This window comes from Myotis daubentonii, chromosome 9 (genome assembly GCF_963259705.1).
Source record: "Myotis daubentonii chromosome 9, mMyoDau2.1, whole genome shotgun sequence".
Taxonomy (NCBI): domain Eukaryota; kingdom Metazoa; phylum Chordata; class Mammalia; order Chiroptera; family Vespertilionidae; genus Myotis; species Myotis daubentonii.
This window is the reverse complement of record NC_081848.1, coordinates 84,357,836-84,378,013: the sequence shown is the minus strand read 5'-3', so window position 1 is coordinate 84,378,013 and position 20,178 is coordinate 84,357,836. Positions and strand designations below refer to the sequence as shown.

General features: G+C 65.8%; 3 protein-coding genes across 4 annotated transcripts in view; 2 read left to right on the top strand and 1 right to left on the bottom strand.

Annotated features, from left to right (window-relative positions):
• The window catches only part of MS4A10 (membrane spanning 4-domains A10), a 68,001-nt gene extending 64,995 nt beyond the window's left edge, over positions 1–3,006 (top strand). For both annotated transcript variants that reach the window (XM_059710526.1, XM_059710525.1), the window contains 3 exons: positions 368–499; positions 1,036–1,146; positions 2,597–3,006. In XM_059710526.1, the coding sequence (XP_059566509.1) occupies positions 368–499; positions 1,036–1,146; positions 2,597–2,707 (354 nt within the window). In that variant the 3' untranslated portion in view covers positions 2,708–3,006. The remainder of the gene's footprint in view (positions 1–367; positions 500–1,035; positions 1,147–2,596) is intronic.
• Positions 3,007–10,082: 7,076 nt separating this feature from the next.
• CCDC86 (coiled-coil domain containing 86) lies at positions 10,083–15,587 on the top strand. The gene is made up of 4 exons (XM_059710523.1): positions 10,083–10,916; positions 13,048–13,177; positions 14,656–14,730; positions 14,839–15,587. Exons 1-4 carry the CDS (start codon positions 10,159–10,161, stop codon positions 14,950–14,952), a joined length of 1,077 nt encoding a protein of 358 aa, XP_059566506.1. The 5' UTR covers positions 10,083–10,158; the 3' UTR covers positions 14,953–15,587.
• A 926-nt stretch (positions 15,588–16,513) lies between these two features.
• Positions 16,514–18,410, bottom strand: PTGDR2 (prostaglandin D2 receptor 2). The gene has a single exon (XM_059710522.1). The coding sequence runs from the start codon at positions 18,073–18,075 to the stop codon at positions 16,897–16,899; it is 1,179 nt and encodes a 392-aa protein (XP_059566505.1). The 5' UTR covers positions 18,076–18,410; the 3' UTR covers positions 16,514–16,896.
• Positions 18,411–20,178: the final 1,768 nt, after the last annotated feature.

The window sequence follows — 20,178 nt, the reverse complement described above, 5'->3', positions numbered from 1 at the left end:
ACCCTAACACTAGCCCTAGCCTTAGCACTAGCCCTAGCCCTAGCCCTAACCCTAATCCTAGCTCTAGCTCTAAACCTAACCCTAGCCCTAGCCCTAGCCCTAGCCTTAGCCCTAACCGTAACCCTAACCCTAGCTCTAGCCCTAACACTAACCCTAACCCTAACCCTAGCCGTAGCCCTAGCCCTAACCCTAACCATAACCATAACCCTAACCCTAACCCTAGCCCTAACCCTAACCCTAACACTAGCTTTAGTCCTAACCGTAACCCTAGCCCAGCCCTAGCCCTAGCCCTAGCCCTAGCCCTAGCCCTAACCCTCACCCTAACCCTAGCCCTAACAATGTGGTCAGTGCTGCTTTCCACCTGCAGAAGGCGCTGTGCCTGGTTGCGAACGTCCTCAGCTTCCTCTGCGTGCTGGCCGGCCTCTTTGTCCTTGCCAAGGACCTCTTCCTGGAGAGTCCATTTGAGACCCCGATCTGGAGACCGTACCCCAACAGCACAGTGAGTGCCCAGGCCCAGGGGTCCTCAGACTCCCAGGAAGGCGCCGCCTGGGGCGCGGCTGCGAGCAAGTTTCTGGCTCCCCCGTAGCCCCGGCGAAGGTGGGGGGACCTCGGCCAACCTGCTCCCCCCCGTGAGGTGCCCGCCAAGGGTGCTGCCTTCTCGCTGGCCAGCACCACTCCCATCACTGAGACCAACCCCCATTACAGATGGGGGCCCTGTAAGCTACACTGCTCCCCTCTGAGCCCTGATCTCCCCATCTAAGTGGGGTGCAATGAGGTCATGCCCAGGCCCCCCGCAGCCCCCCCGGGAGGGACCCAGGAGGTTCTCCAGCTCACAGACCTTAGGCAAATTCCACCAAAGACCTCTGGGTGCCAGGCACTGGGCGTGGGGCAGTGACAGAGACCGACCCGCTCCGGCCGCACAGCACCCTCCGCCCCAGGCCCACCTTGCTGGCGCTGGCCTCCCCCTGCTGCCTGGTGTGACCCCGCAGGCACCCAGTGAGGCCTCGCCCTGCTCCCCCCTCCCCCCCAATTCAGGTGCACATCCAGAGGCTTCAGCTGATCCTGCTCTGCCTCACCTGCCTGGAGTTCTTCCTGCTGGGGCCCACGACCGCCGTCGCCTGCCGGGACGACCCCCTGTCTGTGGAGGTGAGGGCTCAGGGAGGGGGGCGGGGCAGAGGGCTCAGGGAGGGGGCGTCAGGCAGGGGTGCGTGAGAGCTCAGCACGGCCGCAGAGGCAGCCAGCCCCCGGAGGGAGCGAGGAGGCCCAGGGCAGAGGAGGCCAACTGGAGGTGAAAGATGCAGGGCCACCCAGAGGGAAAGCCAGGGGCTCCCAGAGCAACAGGCTGCGGTGCTCCCCGCTCGGGAGGCGGGGAGACCTCATCGGGGAGGCTGGGGGGGCAGGGCCGGGCCACAGAGACAGAGGGACCGGCAGCGTGGAACAGCGTGTGCAAGGGCCTGGCCCCAGGCCGGGGGAGGTCGGGGAGAGCTGGAGCGGGAGTGGGGCGTGGCCGTGGGGGCGGGCACACGGGCGGAGCACTTTCCATAAACGTAACTTTAGCCGAATCCCTCAGCCACCCTTTGAGGCCGGTCCTTGCTCCCCCATCCTGCAGATGAGTAAGCTGAGGCTTAGAGAGGCCAGGCCGCTCCCCAAGGTCAAGCCGCTGGGAAGGAAATCCAGGCCTCGGCCCCAGGCGTGTGCAACCCGCCGCCGAGCCCTGTGCACACGTGTGAAGGGCAGAGCATCAGGCCGGGAATTGGGATCCTACCCCCGCTCCGTCCGTCCTGAGCGGAAGGGCCTTCCTGGGCTCATGTTATTAAAGGAAAAATGCCCTATTATCAGGTGACCTTTGGAACCCTGTACAAACGTGTTCCAGGTCCCAGCGGTCCCGCAAACGGGACACTCTGGTTGTGGCCATGGCCATGCCACCGTCCACTGGGTTTTCTCATAACGCAGACAGGAGGGGTGGCCGGGACTTATGGCACCAAGCAAGCATGTGTAGGGGTGGGGGATGAGGCCCTGCCTGGCCGCGGGGGGTACCGGGGGCCGTTCCTGCTTACGGCACTCGCCGCGCCAGGCGCCGTGCTGACCGCTGCTGACAGGCTCCGTTCCTGCTGCTGCTGGAACCAGCCCCGGGTCCGAGCTCGACAGCCAGGGCCCGCTGCTCCCTCACGCGTCCGGCGCCCGCGATTGGAAAGGCATCTCCCGGGGCTAGAAGCCGGGTCACCTTCCTTCTGACGCTCTTAGCGTTCGACATGCGCCTAGCATGCATGGCCGCTGGGAGGGACCTTGGGGTGTCCCCTGGCCCGGCCCCACGGGGAGCAGACAGTGCGAGTGACTAGCGTGGGGCCGCCTGCACGCGGGTCGCCGGCCAGAACGAGGGCCCATCGGCTGAGCCCCGTGGGCCTCTCCCCGCTCCCTTCTCAAGAACAGGGGGGTGGAGAGAGCCATGCGCCCCCTCCACGGAAGTCCCCCGTCTGGCCAGCCTCAGTTTCCCCTTCGTCCTGGGGAATGGTCACCAAGGGGGCCAGCGGAAGGTGCTCTGTAAGGGCCACTTGCCCCACGTGCGCGCGGTGGTGATGGTGGCTTCCTTGTGCAGAGGGACGACTTGCCCCGTGTGCCCGACGAGGCGTGGGCGCCCCAGGAGCCGCCCCCATCCTATGAGGACGTGACGGGAGGAGGCCGGCGGGAGGAGCCGAAGCAGAAGTGAAGAGGCCCTGGGCCTCTCCCAGCAGCAGCAGATTCACCTGCCCCCCCCCCCAAGGCCCCCCTGCAAGGGGCCAACGGTGCTCCCAGTTTGGAGAACTGGGTGGCCTGTCCTGGTGGCCAAGGTGGTAGGTGGTCCCCATCCCCTCGGGCACAGAAGGGCCTCCAGGCCCCCACCCCCTCCAGCACCTCAGCACCTGGTTGGCCAGGGCACGGCCAGGCCCTCCCACCCACCCCACCAGCTCAGGAGCAGCCCACGGGGCCCACACCACACCGCCCACCCTCCCTGACGCCTTCCCCCGTCGCCGGGCGTGTGTGGGGCTGGTCCGCGTGGGCTGCGAAGGAGCCAGATCGGGTGCCCCGCGCCCAGGAGGTCCGGCCTTTGCTAGACTCAACCTGTGAGAGTCTGGGCTCCGGGTCCCTGGGTGCAGGGGGCGCAGCAGCGACGCTGAGTCAGACAGAAACCACGCCCGAGTCTTCCCTCCACTGTCCACGCGTCCCTCTGGGCCTCCGTGTCTCCGACCGCACCGGGCGGGGCAGGCGGGGGACGTGAGCACAGACCCCAGGGCCAGCCCTGAGTCAGGAGTCAGTCAGGGATGCTGTGACGGCCTGGCCGCTGCGGTCACCTGGGAGACGGCAGCCCCCGATTCCATAGCTGCTTGTGCTGAGTGACAGGCGAGGGGAGGGACCGCCTTCCTCCCGTCGCCACGCCCCACCTCCCACGGCGACCTTCTCGATGCCCGTTTGTGGCCTGGTCACACGCCCTCTGCCTGCCCTTACACTGAGTTTTTCTCGTATATTACGCGAGGGGACACTGTATCGGTGACAGCGAGTCCGTGTCTCCCCATGAGAAGCAGCTGACCCCAGGACCAGTGTGAACAGGATGAGAATAAAGCGAAGTTCACCCGCCCCCACGTCCGTGACCCCGCCTGGTCCTCTCTGCCTCCCGCCTCGCTGTGCCCAGCCGCCGGCTTCCTCACGGCACCATGGGCACCGGCACGCCTGCCCCTGAGCCCCTCCCGCCCCCGGCCAGACTCTCCGGGATCCCGGCCACGCTGCGCACCTGGGCCAAGGCCGGGGCCACCTAACCCCCTCGTCAACCCAGATGCGGAAAAGGAGGCTGGGGAATGTCAGCTGACGGGGTCGGACGTGGGAGTCGGCTCCTGGGCAGGAGACCCCATTCCCGCCACAGAATCAGCGGGGCCGAGGGGCCGAGGGTTGGACGGGCCGGGGGTCTGAGCAGGAGGCCCAGCCAGCTGGCTCCGTGCCACCTGTGGGCATCCTGGCTGCCACCTGAGCTGCAGGGGGTTTCCTGCCACTTCCTGGTGTCCACTGGCAGCGGAGAGCTTGTGAGACCACACCCAGGGGTGGCCGGGGCAGGGGTGGGTGCTCTACAGGGACTTGGGGACCCTGCTCCCGCCCTAGGCCCTTGGGGGAGTGGTTAAGTCTGCAATGGGGGTGACATTACAGGGTGCAGAGCCGTTCTGAGTGGGAGGGGAAGGCTGCCTTCACCCACGCAGGAGGGGAGGCCCTGGGAGGCCCGAGGGAGGGCGCCAATGGGGTGTGGGGTGGGGGGGGGGGGGAGGCTGGGCCAGGAGGGAAGTAGAAGAGCCGGCCCAGCAGGTTCAGGCGGAGGAGGGAGGAAAGCGTTTCCCCACACGGTGGCACTCGAGTCCAGAAACGCAGCCACCGCTATCGGCCATGGAGCCCAGTCCTGCTCAGAGTCACAGGCCTGGTGCCCAGCCAGACCCGCCCCTCCTGGCCCGGCTCCGGCAGGCGGTTCCCTTCCCTCAGCCTCTGCTCCTTCCTCTTGAGTCCAGACTGGTCCCCGCTACGTGGTGGTCCCGGGACCAGGGCCTGGCATCACCTGGGAACCGTTAGAAACTCACTCAGACCCACGGGACAGCCTGTGTTTGGACACACGGGCGACGCGTCCCTCACGCAGTCCGGCGGTGACGGCCCGGGGCCTGGGAGTCTCGGTGGTCCTTCTGGAACCGGTCCCACACGCTCTGCAGAGCCTGGGGAGACCTCGCGCCCACAAGCCCGGCTGCTGCTGCCGCTGCCCCGCGGCCACACTGGGATGCGACACAGATGCCCCCTTGGGGGCACATCCTTCCCAGGCAGCAAACTTGGCAGCACGAGGGCTCACGGGGAGCCAGGCTGCCCCGGGGGCTCTGGGACCAGGCACCCCAGCCTCCCCGTGCAGTTCTCCCTGCAGGAGCCACCCCGAGGGTCGAGGGTCGCAGTCAAATGCGCATCTCCTGGGGTGAGTCCCACAGCCATCGCCTCTGCCTCCAGCCACAGGCAAGGCCATCGCCCAGGCCCACCCAGGCTCGGGGTGGGGGAGGTGCAGGCCCCGCAACCGAGGGAAAGGGGGCCGGGGTCACGTGGACGGGAGCTGCTGTTGCAGCCACATTTCGGAAATGCAGCCCCCCACCTTCTGCATCTACTTTCCGAACCCGGGGCGTCTGCGTCTGCCCTGAGTCGCTTCTCAGGAGAAGCTGAACCGCGGGAGCGCAGTGATGCCATCTGAGTGTGGGTGCAGACTAACGCTTTGATCGGTCAGCCCCCCCCCCTCCCCGCCCCCTGCACGGAAGGCGCTCGATGACCTGGAATGTTCGCCTTGTGCCTCGTGTTCAGAGAACAGAAGTCAGGCCTGCCACACAGAGCAGGGAGGTGTGGGCGGAGCTCCCGCGTGGAGGCAGAGCCCGGACTCAGGTTCTCTCTTGGCCCTGATAAGCCCTTTCATCTCTAAAGAACATGGGGGGGTGGGCGCGGGCAGGACCCAGGTCCTCACGGGGCTGCGTGAGAGTGACATGATTCCCGCAGACGCCCTCCAGGCTCACCAGCCGCTCGGGGCAGAAGCTCTGCCATCTCAACTGCCAGGGAAGTTGGGGTGATGCTTCTGGACTCAAAGGTCCCTTTAGGGGACATGACCTTCGCTGGAGCAGCCTTGGGTGTGAGCGCGGCAGGAGGGCCCGGGCTGCTCTGGCCGCAGCTGGGGAGCCCCAGGGTCCTGAGGCCCCATGAGAAGGACTGAGAACGAAGGTGTTGAATCAGAGGAAAACCTCATCTCGCGGCTCAGTGGGGTTTGGGGCCATCCCGCTGCGGGAGCGCGAGGCCGAGGGAACGGGGCGCCCTGCCCGGGGCAGCTGATGCTGGCCCAGACCCAAGCCCATCGTGCCCGCAGGCCAAGGGCCTCCTGGCTCACAGCGGCAGGTCTCCCGGGGCCGCCATGGAGGGGTGGGGCCCACCCGCCCCTGGACGGGCCACAGCTGTGAAGAAGCCAGGTGCTAGAGGAAAGGGCCGGGAAGGGGGGACAGAGAGGAAGGGAGAGGGCGTGACTCACTGCACAACTGTCATCTTAGGAACTGAAAGCTGTGTGTGCGGACATGGGCGGAGGGGGCGGTGCCTGCTGACCTGTCTGTCAAGGGCTCCTTCCAGGCCCCAGGATGAAGCCCCCGCTGTCACCACGGACATGTGTCCAGGGCTGCTCGCTCTGCCATCTGAACCCAACCCCAGGAGCCGAGCTGCTCACCGCCAGGGGCTGGCGGCAGAGTTCAAGGTGGAGTGTCCTGAGTTCAAGGTCTGCTCGGGACCCTCAGCAAGTGAGGTGGCCTCTCCACCCCTCGCCGCCTGCAGAACAGGGGACGCAGTTCCCGCAATTCCGCTCGCTCGGCCCAGCCATCCGCAAGGGACAGTTTGAGATTTAATTGTTTCAAGACCACGTCAGAGCCACTGAGGTGGGGCCAGTACGGCCCAGTGCCCTGCTGTGCTCCGGGGCCTCTGGGGATAAACAGCCAATAAACATTTGGTGGATAAATGAGCGAGAGCGAGCTGGGCCGCTGCCCGGCGTGGGCGCCATGCACGGCGCCTGCATTTCTGGGGCTCGGGCCAGGAATCCGTGTTTCCGTAGCCCCCCCCCCCCCGCCCGCCCCCCGGATGGCTGATGCTTACCAAAGTTTGGGAAACATTGCTATTGCCCGGCCGGCGTGGCTCCGTGGTTGAGCGTTGGCCTGTGAACTAGGAGGTCAGGGTTCAATTCCCAGTCAGGGCACAGGCCGGGTTGCGGGCTCCATCCCCAGTGTGGGGCGGGCAGGAGGCAGACGATTGATGATTCTCTCTCATCACTGATGCTTCTCTCTCCCTCTCCCTTCCTCTCTGAAGTCAATTAAAAAGAAAAAAGGTAGCGGCTCTGCAGACAGGCAGCCTCGGTGTGGGTCCTAATGCTACCACCTGTGTGCTGTGTGACCTTGACAAGTGTCCCGGCCTCTCTGTGCCTCCGTTTCTTTAGTGTGAAATGGGAGGAATAACAACAGCGCCCGCTTCACAGGGCCCCCGAGGAGGGGCAGTCTGTCCTGCAGGGCACGGGAAGAAGCCTGGTGTTGCTGCCCCATTGTTGTAGGGGGTCCCTCCTTCCAGGGCTGAGACCAGGATTGAAGTGCAGACAGTCTGTTCACAGAATGAGCGGCCAGGCGATCCTAGCAGGCAGGCAGGGCTCGCTGGGTCTCTGGAGGCCCCTTCCTCCGAGGGCGGGGGGCTGGGATGCTCGTGTGGACAGCAAAGGAGTGTCAGGGGCCAGGGTCCCAGCAGCCACTGCCATGCCGGCCCTTCTGAGGTAGCCGGGCGTCTCCCGGCCGCGCCCCCCCGCCCCCCCCACCCCACATCTATGAGGACCTGGGAATGGCTCAGGGGAGAGCGGAGCATCCTGGGCCGGAGTTCACCGCTGCCCGGGTTAACAGTGGCTCCACAGGATGCGAGGGACATCCCAAGGCCCTGTCTGTAACACATCTCCCCTCACACGCCCCTGGCGGGCGCCTGGATTGCTCTCTAAGGCAGTGGTTCTCAACCTTGGCTGCACGTTAGAATCCTCTGGGAATCTTTTTAAAATCATCAGGATTTTAAAAAAAGAGTCCCAGGTGATTCTAACGTGCAGCCAAGGTTGAGAACCACTGCTCTGAGGTGTTTGAGCAGGGCTGGGGCAGGGCCCGGGGGGAGCCCAGGGGCAGGGAGCCAGCGGGCCTGAGGCAGGCAGAGGCGGGGTGGTGTCCGGTCTGGTCACACGTGCCGGGCGTGGCTGCCGGTGGCTGGCCTTTCGGGGCTCCGGCAGGTGCAGGACTTTAAGGAACCGAGAGCTGGGGCTGGAGTAGCTGGGCAAGGACCAGCCAGGCTGCTTCTGCATCGGGCACCAGAGCCAGAGGGCCAGGGCCTAACACCCGAGCGGGCGGCACAGGGTGCAGTTACTCCGATGACAGGGAGGGCATTGGAGAGACCGTGCCCCGCCTTACCCTGGGAGGCGGCCTCATCAGGGGGCACTGTGTTGCTGAGTGGCACAGCCAGGGAGGTCGGGGTGTTAGGGATCCTCAATCCACTTCTTCCACCCGGCCAAGGGTGAACCTGACGGCAGGGGGTGGGGGTGAAGGATTTAGAAAAGACAGACAAGAGAATACAAGCTGGGTCTCGGCCGGACGCTGCTTCTCTGACGGAGACAGCGCCAGCGCCCGCAAGGCGAGTCTTCATTTTATACCAGATTCCACGAGGCACAGTAAGGGCGTGGTCAAGATGTTAACAATGTTCTAATCCACTCAGTTACACGCACCTGAACTCTCTCAAGCCCACATCACGCAGCCAAGCGGGACCACAGGTTCGGACCATAAGGTCGAGCTCACAGCCACAGCCTTTGGCTGTAATTGTGCTGGGAGGGCTCTGCCCTCCAAGCTGGGACGTGCACGTGGCTTTGCCACGAGAGGACCGTGCCCTCTCCTCAGTCCGAGACTTGAACCTGTCCAAACGCTGGAGCCGCGCCCTACATTCCTCCTCCAGGACCCCTCGTCTGAGCCTCCTCATCTCCTCCTTGACCAGCGGTCAGGGGGGGCTGGCTCCCTCCGACCCTGCAGCTGACTCGGCAGGTGGGAGCTGTGCTCCGCGCTGAGGCCCAGGACGCCTGCCGTGCCCTTGGCCTCTGCCCCCCCCCCCCGGCCCCCGCATCCTTGGATAACTTCCCAGGCCCCCGCCCAGCCCCTCCGATGGAGAAACAAAGAAGCCAGGGGCCGTTGGGACAGGAGCCCTGGGACCCCAGAGGGCCATTCCCCGGCAGGTCTAAGAATAGCCCCGGAGGAGAGCGGGGATGCAGTTGGGCCACTTCCAAGATGTTCTTCCCAAGAAAGACTCCAAACCCTTCCTGGCCTCACGCAAAGGGGAGGAGGCAGGTCTTACCCTGGGACACGGCCACTGGCCGCAAGGACGCTCAGAGGCCACCCACCCTGTTGCTGGAACTGGGGCCGAAGGGGTGCCTGAGAGGGGATGCAGCCTGGCTGAGGGCCCAGGTGAGCCAGGACAAAGGGGGTGCGTCTTACCAGTACCTCAATTCACCCATAAATGTTGCAAATGTTGAAAAGGGAGGGCCATAAGTTTTATTTAATTTTAAAAAATATATATATTTGGCCCTAGCTGGTTTGGCTCAGTGGATAGAGCATCAGCCTGCAGACTGAAGGGTCCCAGGTTCGATTCCGATCAAGGGCACATGCCTAGGTTTCGGGCTTGATCCCCAGTAGGAGATGTGCAGGAGGCAGCCAATCAATGATTCTCTCTCATCATTGATGTTTCTCTCTTTCCCTCTCTCTTCCTCTCTGAAGTCAATAAAGATATATTTAAAAAAAATATATATATATATATATATTTATTGATTTCAGAGAGAAAGGGAGAGGGAAAGAAACATCAATGAAGAGAATCCTGGGTGGGCTGCCTCCTGCACGACCCCAACCGGGGATCCCGCGCAACCCTGGCACGTGCCCTTTGCCAGAATCAACTCAGGACCCTTCAGTCTGCAGGCCCGCGCTCTGTCCACTGAGCCAAACGCGCCAGGGCGAGCGAAGGCAAGGGTGTGCACATTTAACCCACAGCTCAGGACGAAGAGATCGCCCGCCTCCAGGACCTGCCAGGTCACCTTCACTCGGGCAGGGAGGAGTGCTCCCACAGGGTCCGTGCATAGAGCCAGTGCAAGGCCACCCACGCGGCACACGAAAACACTGAGGCCAGAGGGCGGGCCCCTACCCAGTTGCCCAGGAGTGGGTTAGCGGCCAAGTTTTCACCCAGCCTGGCCTGCGGGTTCCCTGGATCTTCTCCCAGTTCTCTTCTCTCCCGGAAATGGGTCTCCCTGCCCCTCTCCCTGGCTGCGCACTCTCTCCCCTCTGCAAACAGCAGGAAAGGCCACCGCGACCTCAAGCTAGAACTCACTCCGTCACACGCAAATACGCCACAGCGCTCTGCGCATGCGCCTAGTAAGCCCCGCCCCTCCGGCCGCCTACCGCCTCTGCGCCCAAAACAAACATGGCCGCTTTGGCTACGGACGCTTCCGCCCAGCACAAATATGGCGGCTCCTGACGTCATAGGACGGCGCCGGCCGCCCCGGAGACTGCACGTGCGCTCGCGTTTGGGAAATTTCCCGGCTGGGCCATGGACACCCCGCTGAGGCGCAGCCGGCGGCTGGGAGGCCCGAAGGCCGAGCCTCCCGAGAGCCCCACCGCAGCTCCGCGGGCGAGACGAGCCCTTGCGGAATTCGAGTCGAGCCTGGAAGAAACGAGGGAGCCCGCGTCTCCTCGGCGTGTGCGGCAACCCGGCCTGGGGTCCCCCCGACGTCAGCCCGAGACACGCCCGGGGTCGCCCAGCCTAGGGCAGGGGGCAGGCCTGGGGTCCCCCCGGAGGGAGCCGGGCCCGGGCCCAGGGTCCCCCCAGGGCCAGCAAGGTCCAGGCCCGGAGTCTCCCCGCAGACAGCCAGCGTCGAGTCCTGAGCGCCCCCGACGGGAGCCCAAGCCAGGCGGGGAGTCCCCGCAGGTCCTCGGGAGCCGCGGAGGCCCGGGCGCGAGGCTGGCGCCGCGTGCGGAGGAGGCGGCACGGCGGCCCCTCCAGCATCGGCCGTCGGGGCCTGGGTCCCCGGAACCTCACCCCGGTCAGCAAGCGCCGGGCCCGGAGCCCTCGCCGCCACCGCAGGAGCCGGCACCCCAGCCCCCCGGCGCCCCCCGGGGCCAGCGCCTGCCGAGCCAGCCACCGCCGGCCCGGGAGCGGGCGAGCGACGGCCTTTGCCCAAAGGAGCGGACAGGACCTTCAGCCCAGGCCCCGGCGCCCAAGAAGCGGAAGGAGGAGGCGGAGGTTCCCATCGTCCCGAAGGGAAAGCCCAAGTCGGGGCGGGTGTGGAAGGACCGCGCCAAGAAGAGGTACAGCGGGCGGGGAGCGCCGGGCGTGGCGGGCGGGCTTCCCGGTTCCGGGCAGATGCCGCCTGGAGACAGCCTCCGGGCTGCAAACGGGTGATGATCCTGAGCAGGTGGCGGAAGCCCTGGGGCGCGTGGAGCGGGACGGCACGGCTGTTTCCAGCTGCTTTCCTCCGGCCCCTGGCCGCTCCTGCAGGCCTCACGTGTGAATTCCTGCAACAGGCGGTTCTGCACCTTTGTCTGCCCTCCCAGCGGGAGGCAGAAGCCAGTAAGCCGCCATGACTTGCCGAAGCGGAGAGGTCTGCGTCCACCCCCTGTCATGTTACAGTCATGTGTCTTTGTGATACGGTGTTACCAGCCCTGAGTAAACAGGACAGGCTAGCGCTGGCCGGGGGTGAGCCTTTCCAACAGGGACCGGCATGCATCCTGCGTGTGGTCTGCACATGAGCCCTGGGAAGCAGCCGGCTTAGCCTCCTCTCACATACCGGGATCCTCTTCACGTTACATGTGAGGAAACGGGCTCTGCAGAGGGACCCGGGGTGCGCAGACCGCGGGAGGCCGGGGTGGAAGCAGAGAAACCGGGAAGGAGGCTGTCGCACTAGCATTAAAACACCTTCAGAGGCTGCAGGCAGGTCTTGTGGATTAGGGCCTAAAGGCCACGGAATTGATGCCTGGGACCTTCGAGGAAGCAGCTGCAGTGGCCAGGGAGTGAGCCCAGAGACGGGGAGGGCGGCCGTCGCTGCCGGAGGCCTGGCTGCAGCCCACCCTCCCGGCTCATGCCAAATGCCGCCTCTGCACAGTGCTCCGTGGACGGGCCTGTCCCTTCTCTGAAGGGTGGCGTTTATTGAGCACCTACTATGTGCAGAGCGCTGTGCTAAGGACTTCAGCTCTGTCTCAGCGACCCTCCCACCAGCCTTCGGGATGGGAACAGCTCTCGTCTCCATTTCCCACGTGAGGTGCTGAGACTCAGAGGGCCTTTTCCTGCCCCAGGCCTGGCCGTCATCCCACAGGGGCCGGTTCGGGCCTCGGAACCCAGGCCTGTCTTCCCTCCACCTCCAGGTAAAGCGATGCCCTGGAACCGCAGGGCCCAACACCTTAGCCACTGCCATGTGCGGCCATTTAAATTTAAATGGATTAAAATGAAATACAGGTAAAGATTCATTTCCTCAGTCACACCAGGCCCATTTGAGGCGCTCAGCAGCCAGTGTGACTGCTGGCGTCCGTGTTGAACAGCGTGAACGTGGAGCGTTGCGACTGTGACCGAAAGTGCTCTGGCTGCGTGGCTGGTCCCCGCTGCCCGGGCTGCGCAGACCCCGCGTTGGGGCAGGAGGAAGTGCACCCTGAGCCCCGTTCTGGGCGCAGGAGGCCAGGTCGGCGGCAGCGGGCCTTGTGGAGGGGAGAGGGGATGGGAGGGGCAGGGAGGGGCAGAGCAGGCCCAGTGGGGGAGCAGGACAGAACCAGCCTGGAGGCGGGCAGGTGTGGGGTGAAGGGACAGACTGTGTGCCGTACGCGCGTGGAGCAGGACGGGGAGAAGACGGCCCAGAAGAGCTTTACTGACCCTTCCCAGGGACGGCTTTTGGCGCCGGGCAGGACCCCGACCTGCGTGTCACGGCACCTTGCCGTGAGCCTTCGCCCAGAGGTGACCTCTTTCCTCCCGTGGCTCATGTCACCCTCGCACGTCAGAAACTCGACTCCCCCGGTCACCTCGAGCCTGCGCTGCGCCGTGCCCTCCTTCCTCTTGGAGAGAGAGGTTCCGGACGTGACAGAGGACGGTGCCCGTCCACGCCGCCCGGAGGGAGGAGCCCTCTCCAGGGCACCCTTGCCCGGCCGGCCGGCACCTGGGGGAAGCAGCAGGGCCTCCTGGCAGAGGCTGGGCCTGGACTCGGTCACAAGCAGGGGTTCATTCGGGAACCGGGGTGGGCGGGGGGCCGGGCTTGCTCCTCTGAAACGGACAGAACAGGAGGCCCCGCCTCAGAGGCTTAAGACGCGGCAGGCAGCCGGAGGGGAGCCCTTGCCTGCCCCCCGGTCTGACCTGGGGGGCGACTGCCCGCACGCAGGCAGGCGGGGGGTGGCTCTGACTGGGTTGGAGGAAAGAGCCGGGTGAGGCGCAGGACCCCACGAGCCCCTCTGCCCCCAGGTTCTCCCAGATGGTGCAGGACAAGCCCCTGCGCACCTCCTGGCAGCGGAAGATGAAGGAGCGGCAGGAGCGGAAGCTGGCCAGGGACTTCGCCCGGCACCTGGAGGAGGAGAAGGAGAGGCGCCGGCAGGTGAGGGCGGAGCCAGTGTCTGCTGGGAGGGGGGCGGGGGCTCGCGCAGGTGCCCAGGGGGAGGCTGGCGGTCTTTCTGGAGCCCTGAGGGTGGCAGGGGGCCTGGCCGGGAGCGGAAGCGCAGTCTGGGACCACAGGGCAGGGAAGCCAGTGGGCTGTCCAGTGTAGCCCGGGCTCTGCGCAGCCCGAGGATGGGGGAGGCCGGGAGGAAGCCCCGTGCCCACTGGTGGGAGGCGGAGGACGCTCAGTGAGATGGCGCCGGGCCCTGCTCAGGTGGGGAAGCCTTTCCCCGATTGTCTCTGTCGCTCTCCACGAGGCGGCTGCCACACGTCGCACCGTGGGTGCCCGCGCTTCCCCCAGTTAGCTCCCCGATACTCTCCCAGGGCCACGCGTGCCCGTTGGAGGCTCACGCCCAACCTCTCCGTCTCGGAGAAGCCCCCGCGGGCGACGCAGAGAAATGAGGCCGTGGCGTTCAGCAGTGACGCCCACCAGGACCAGGGCTACCAGGGGACAGCCCCACCTGGTGATCCCAGGGTACAGGAGGCATCAAATCCCGTGCCCCAGGCCCTGGACTCAGCCGAGGGGAGGGGGCCCGTTACTCAGTCATCTGTACCGGCTTCAATCGCCCCAGCGCCTGAGGTCCTTAGAAGGAGAGGCTGTCGCCTGCGCTGAGGCCTTATCTCACTTCCTATGCAGCCGGCTCCGTCTTGGGCAAGAGGCCTCCTCGCTGTGCCTTCGCACGGTGTTCCTGTCCCGCCCCGCCCAGACCTGCCTGGGAGCCCAAGTCTCACTTCCCATTTCTCACCGGGGCCCAGGCCACGCCTGCCCGCTCAGTTCCCAAAGCCCAGGGCGGCCCTGGCCCTGCAGCCGCCCGGAGTCCACCCCCACCCCGGCCCAGCAGGACGGCAGTGAGCAAAGCTGGGAACCTGCTTCCGTTCCCAGACAGCCTCCCTCTCCGTCCACCTGCTGGGCTCCCAGTGGCCCCCTCACTCCCCCAAACACACGTAGGTGGGCGTTCTCGTTGTAAAGACGGCCAAGCACAGAGGTTAACTGCACGGTCACCCTTTAAGAAGTAGCCGCGTCAGGATTCGAACCAGAGCCTCTTTCCTGCGGCCTCACCCTTCCCAGCCCCGCACCTGGGCACCTGGACTTCAGGGGCAGAGGGTGGGGTGAGGGGACCGGCCCCCTCCTCCCAGGGGCCTCTCTACAGGTGCCTGAGTTTCCCGGTGGGGAGCACCGTGTCTGAGTCCCCGCAGCCGCCTAAGCCTCTGTCCTCAGCTGCCTGCCCAGGCGCCCACCTTCTCGGGTGGAGTCAGGACCTCCCCCCACGGCAGTCCCATGGGCCCTCTACCCGCCCACCCCCAGGATCCGGGAGACAAGGTCCCCCCACCCCCCCGGGAACTCTGCCAGCTCTCCCTTGGGTGCCTGAGCGCCCAGGGCTCCCTCACCCAGACCCACGTCTCCCCCCATGCACCCAGGAGAAGAAGCAGCGCCGCGCCGAGAACCTGAAACGCCGCCTGGAGAATGAGCGCAAGGCCGAGATCGTCCAAGTGGTGAGTGGCGCCCGTCCCTGCCCCCTGCCCTCCCTCCCCAGGCCTCCCTCTCCCTGGGGAGCAGGGGCAGACTCCAGCCTCATCGCTGCTTTGCCCTCGCACCCCCAGATCCGAAACCCCGCCAAGCTCAAGCGGGCGAAGAAGAAGCAGCTGCGCTCCATCGAGAAGCGGGACACGCTGGCCCTGCTGCAGCAGCTGCCCCGGGCGGCAGCCAAGGTCTGAGCGGCGCCAGAGGCCCCTGGAGCCAGCCACGCGCCTCTGCTGGGCCCACACTCCCACTCCGGCTCCGTGGGCGGGACCCACTCTGGATGGGGCCCTGAGCCTCTGGGACTCAGGCAGGTCTCTGTCAGACAGCCCAGGGGGAGCCGGGCCCTGGCAGAGGTTGGGGGGCCTGGGGAGGGTCAGCTCCCTCCCCTCTTTCCCCAAGTGCCTTCAAGCCCAGGAGAGCCCGTTCTGCTTCCTCGGGGAGCTGGTGCCTGAAGGGTGACTCCTCCAAATGTGCATGTTCTGTCTCAAGGTCTGGGCCCGTCCCAGACCAGGAGGCCGGCAGGGAGAACCCAGCTCCCCATCCCTTCCTGAGCTGCTGGGCACCTCTGCACCCACTGAGCCCAGCTCACCCACTTGCAACACTGAAAGGTGAAAAGGGGAGGTTGCAGGGTTCCCCTCCAGCCCCTCTCCTGTACCAGCCTCTGCAGAAGCCCCAAAGATGTGCCGAACTCACGCCCATCCAGTCTACAAGCATATTTATTGAGCACCTGCTGTATACAGGCACAGCACAGGTGCCAGGGAATGCAGATGAGTCGCTGCCCAGGAGCTCTCACTCCCATGGAGCAAACAATAAACAGTGTATTGCGCGGCAGGTGGCAGCAGTGCAGTGACTAAAGCGGGGAGGGGCCTGGGCGAGAGGTTCCGACGGATGTCTGTCTGTCAGCTGTAAGGCGGCTGTTCAGTTTGCCAGGCACCTGCTGTGGGCTGCCCTGCCTGGTCCTGGGAGTGAGCAGTAAACCTGCCCAGACTCCAGGGACCCAGCCAGGGGGTGGCACAGGGAGCATGGGCTCTTCCACTAATGCTTCGCCCCCAAACGTGCTGGCACCAGCTCTGCGCCAGGCCCCGGGATGCAGAGTCGAATGTGCGGTCTGACCTCGAGTCCCCGGCAGGCGGAGGAAGGGGACCCGCTGTCCCGGGCACACAGGCCCCTGTGTAGTCGGAGGTGGGCGCTGCAAGGCTCTTGGGTGACCAGCATTGCCCGCGCAGCGTGCCACGGGACAGCAGGCACCCAGAGGTGCACGTTAGCTCGGGATACGGGCTGTGACCTGCAGCTGCTGGGCACATGAAAATACTCCAGACTGAGGAGCGTCCGTGAAGACACCCACTGCACATGGCCAGCCTAGTTCCCAAACACTTGACCACAGCTCCCCTTTGCTTCACCTTTAACACTGAACAAGGCTGGGCCAGCGGGTGGAGATGGGGCCCCCACAGTCACCGTCTCCATCAGCTGGGGTGCCAGGCTGTGCTCTCACCACTACATAGTAACCGAGCGAATGAGAACGGTGGTCAGCGGGCGGGCTCCGCTCTGGGCAGGTCACACCACCCCGCACCTCCATTTCCGCGTCTGTAGCAACGGCTGAGAGGACGCGGCCTCCAGAAGGTGGGCAGGGCGCCCGGCTCAACATTGCTCCTCAGCCCTAGACTGGAACAGGGCTTCCAACCTTACTCCTCTGCTCCAAAACCACCTCACTGGTTTCTGTAAAAACACCCCGCCCCCTCCTCCCAAACCTGGTAAAGTTGAGCTCCAAGATGCGCCCTGTGTCTGTAGGGCGTCCTGCCCTAGTTGGAGGAGTCTTAGGATCTTAGCCCCACGTGGTGGGTGGACCAGCGGCACCGACTGGGACATCGCCTCCTGGGCTTGTTGGCAACGCAGATCTCAGCGCCCGCCCGGCTGCTGGCAGACTGCACGGGGGTCCCTAGGCGGCGCGCAGGGAGGTGTGCGTGGCTGTGCTGAAAAGGCTTCACTGAGCCACGCGGGCACTTTAAAATGCAGACTCCCGGGCCTGCCCCTGGGACACGCTCTCCGAGGCCGCGCCCGGGGATCTGCATTTTAACGCCCGTGCCTCCCGGATGCCTGCGCTGGTGCCTTGCAGGGGGACGGCGATGCCGGCCGCGCCTCTAATCCGAGGTGTTGCTCAGCTCCCGGTTCAGGGGGCCCCTCTCCTGGGGTCCCCGGCCCTTCGCGGGCGGCGCCGCGCGGACTCCGCGCAGCCAGCCCAGCAGGCGCGCAGGCCGGGGCGCGCCGAGGGCGCGCGGGGCGGGGGCGGCGGAGGAGGAGCGGCGGCGGCTGCCCGCGCCCAGCTCGCCGTCCTCCACCAGCACGCTCTCCAGGACGCTGCGCAGGGAGCGGCGCAGCTTGCGCAGCATGTCGGGGCAGGTGAGCACGTAGAGCAGCGGGTTGACCACGCTGTTGAGGAAGGCCAGGCTGGTGACGAAGGGCAGCCCGCGCCACACCAGCGGCCGCAGCGCCGGGTCGCCGTGCGAGCGCGCCTCCAGGAGGCTGAAGACGTGGTAGGGCCCCCAGCAGAGCGCGAAGGCCGCCACCACGGCCGCCACCAGGCGCACGAAGCGGCCCGAGCGCCGGCGGCCGCGGTGGCGCAGCTGCGCGCTCACGGCCAGGTGGCTGGCGGCGATGATGGCCAGCGGCACCAGGAAGGCCAGCAGGAACTTGCTGACGGCCAGGGCCACCTGGCGCGCGTTGCACGTGGCGTCGTGGTCGGGCCCGGGGTTGAGGAGCAGCAGGTTGTAGTAGCACATGATGCGCCCGTCCCGCCGCGGGATGGTGTCCCGGAACACGTAGTAGGGCGCCGTGTTGAGCGCCGCCAGGGCCCAGAGCGCCAGGCACACCTTGTGGGCCGCCGCCACCGTGCGGTGGTTCTGCGCCCACACGGGCCGCAGCGCCTGCAGGCAGCGGTCCAGGCTGATGGCGCTGAGCAGGAAGCCGCTGGCGAACATGTTGAGGAAGAAGACGGAGGAGTGCAGCTTGCAGAAGGTGGTGCCCAGCTCCCACGAGTGGCCCACGGCCAGGAAGTAGGTGAAGAAGGGCAGGCTGGCGGCGGCCAGCAGGTCGGACAGCGCCAGGTGCAGCACCCAGGTGGTGACCACGGTCTGGCGCATGCGGCAGCCCACCAGGTAGAGCACCAGGCCGTTCTCCACCAGGCCCAGCAGCGAGGCCAGCCCGTGCAGCAGCGCCGACGCGTGGTCCATGTAGCGGATGCTGGAGTTGCTGTGGCTCTGGACGCGGGTCATGTGCTCCAGGAGCGGGCAGAGCGGCTTCGCGGTGACGTTGGCCAGCATGCTGGGCGCTGCCCTGCAGAGAAGCAGGCACGGAGGTGGGCGGTGCAGGGCAACAGGGGGCCCTGGCCAGGAGACGGGGTCTGACTCACGGATGTGATTGGCGAGGCCCCTGGGATCGGAAGTGATGAGAGACTTCTCAGCTCCCCTGCTGCTGACCGTGCAGCCTCCCTCTGGGCAACATGCCTGTCCGTCATAACATGACCTCGCTCAGAGCGTGGTTGGGGAATAAATGAGCTAATAAATGAGCATGTGGAGCAGGGCCGGCCCACAGCAACCCCACGTGGATGTCAGCGAGGTTGTCGTGAGGCAGATGCCTAAGCTCACGTGGAGACATGGGAACAAGGTCGGGCCAGGAAGGACCCCTTCCCCCCCCCCCCCCCCCCGACCCTGGAGAACGAGCGCGGCTGAGGCCTCCCCTCAAGGCAGGAGGGCTCACGGGGCCTGGGGATGGACAAACGGACGGAGCCTGCGCCTTTAAGGGATGTCGTCCCTCCCCCACCCACAGCAGCCTCTGACCTTGTGTCTCTGCAGTCTCCTTGGGGCCCTTTGCTCCCACAGTGGCCGGTTGGGTGTGTTGACGGTAAATAATGGAGGCGGCCCCTCCTCCGATGGTTGAAGAGGAACTAAGATAAGAGGGGGAGCGCAGGAGGAACCACCTGCTGGGCCTCCCGCAGAGACCCCTCCCCGCCGGTGGGGGCCCCAGGAAGCCCCGCCTGTTCATCCATTTGTTCACTGGGCCGTGCACTCCGGCCACAGACGCTGCCTGAGCAGCTATTCCGGGAATCGCTGGAGAAGCCAGCCTCGCAGGTGTGCAGGCCCCCGAGATGTGCACGCCCACAGCCTCGCGGAGAACCTGACTCCATCTGCTGTGAGGGCTGAGGAGGCTGAGGGACTGGGGCTGCCTGGACCACGTCCGGAGTCGGGGGTGGGGGTGGGGGGGTGGGGGGGGGGAAGGGCTCAGGTTGCCCGGGCCCCCACAGCACGCCAGGACTGTGGTAGGTTTCTTACACGGATGCTCTCCTGCTTACTGCACTGCAAGAAAGGTGCCAGTACTTCTCTCCATTCCATTTTGCAGATGAGAAAACTGAGGCGCGAGTGTTTAAATAACTTGCCCCAAAGCCACCGAAACCATACAGACAAGCAGAGAAATAACAGTTCAGCGCTCGGCCCGCGTTCTTCCCTCTCCCTCTGCTCCGGGTAAGAGATGAGAGGAAGAAGAGAAGGAAGTGGGGGGAGGGTACCCCTCTCCCTAGGGAAGCGCTGTCGGCTAGGATGAGAATGTCCGCCCCCTTCCTCAGGGACCACGTTCCTTTGCAGGGTGAGGTCCTGGGATATCAGTCTAGATTCCCCGGCAGCTGAGCCCCTTGGCGCTGGGATGCGGGCAGGCAGTGGGCGCTGAGGGGCCGTGCTGCCTGAGAAAGCTCACTCACGCACAGTGGCCTGTGAGATCCCACTTTTCAGAAGAGGAACTGAGGTTTGGAGAAGCAACTCGCGCAGCCTCCAGGCAGGCAGCCGAGTGCCATCCCCTCTGCACCTGGCCATCCCCTGCCGTCCAGCAGCTGCGCCCAGGGCCCCTGGGGGTGCTCAGAGAGCACCGGCCTGCCGCCCCGCCCCCCCCCCCTCCGGGGAGCAGCCAGGTGCGTCCTCTGGCTGCAGAGTCAGTCGGAGGGAGCCCAGCACGGGGCCGTCTTGGCAGGGGCTGGAGCAGAGACTCACACCAGCTTTCGGAGTCAGGGACCCGGGTCTGCACCCCGACTCCTCGACCTTCTGGGGGGTGAACTCGGGCCTGTGACCCCAAGACGGCTCTGCGGTCCAGTTAATGCTGAAGAAAATGCAGGCCCCTCCTCTGAGCAGCACGTCCCCTCCAGTCCGTCATCCCTCTGCCATCCTGGCAGTTAGCAGCCTCTCCCCTGGAGAAGCTCATCTCTCGTGGGTGCAGAGAGGGCACCACGCTGCCCAGCCCCACCACCGCCTCCTTACCTGGGCACCGAGGGAGGGGGCGCAGGGTCCCAGCCCTTGACGCAGGCGGTTCTGGTGGCTGCCAGACCAGACGCTGTTTAGGAGGAGGCAGGAGCGAGGCTGAGGGAGGAAATCCTCTCCGCG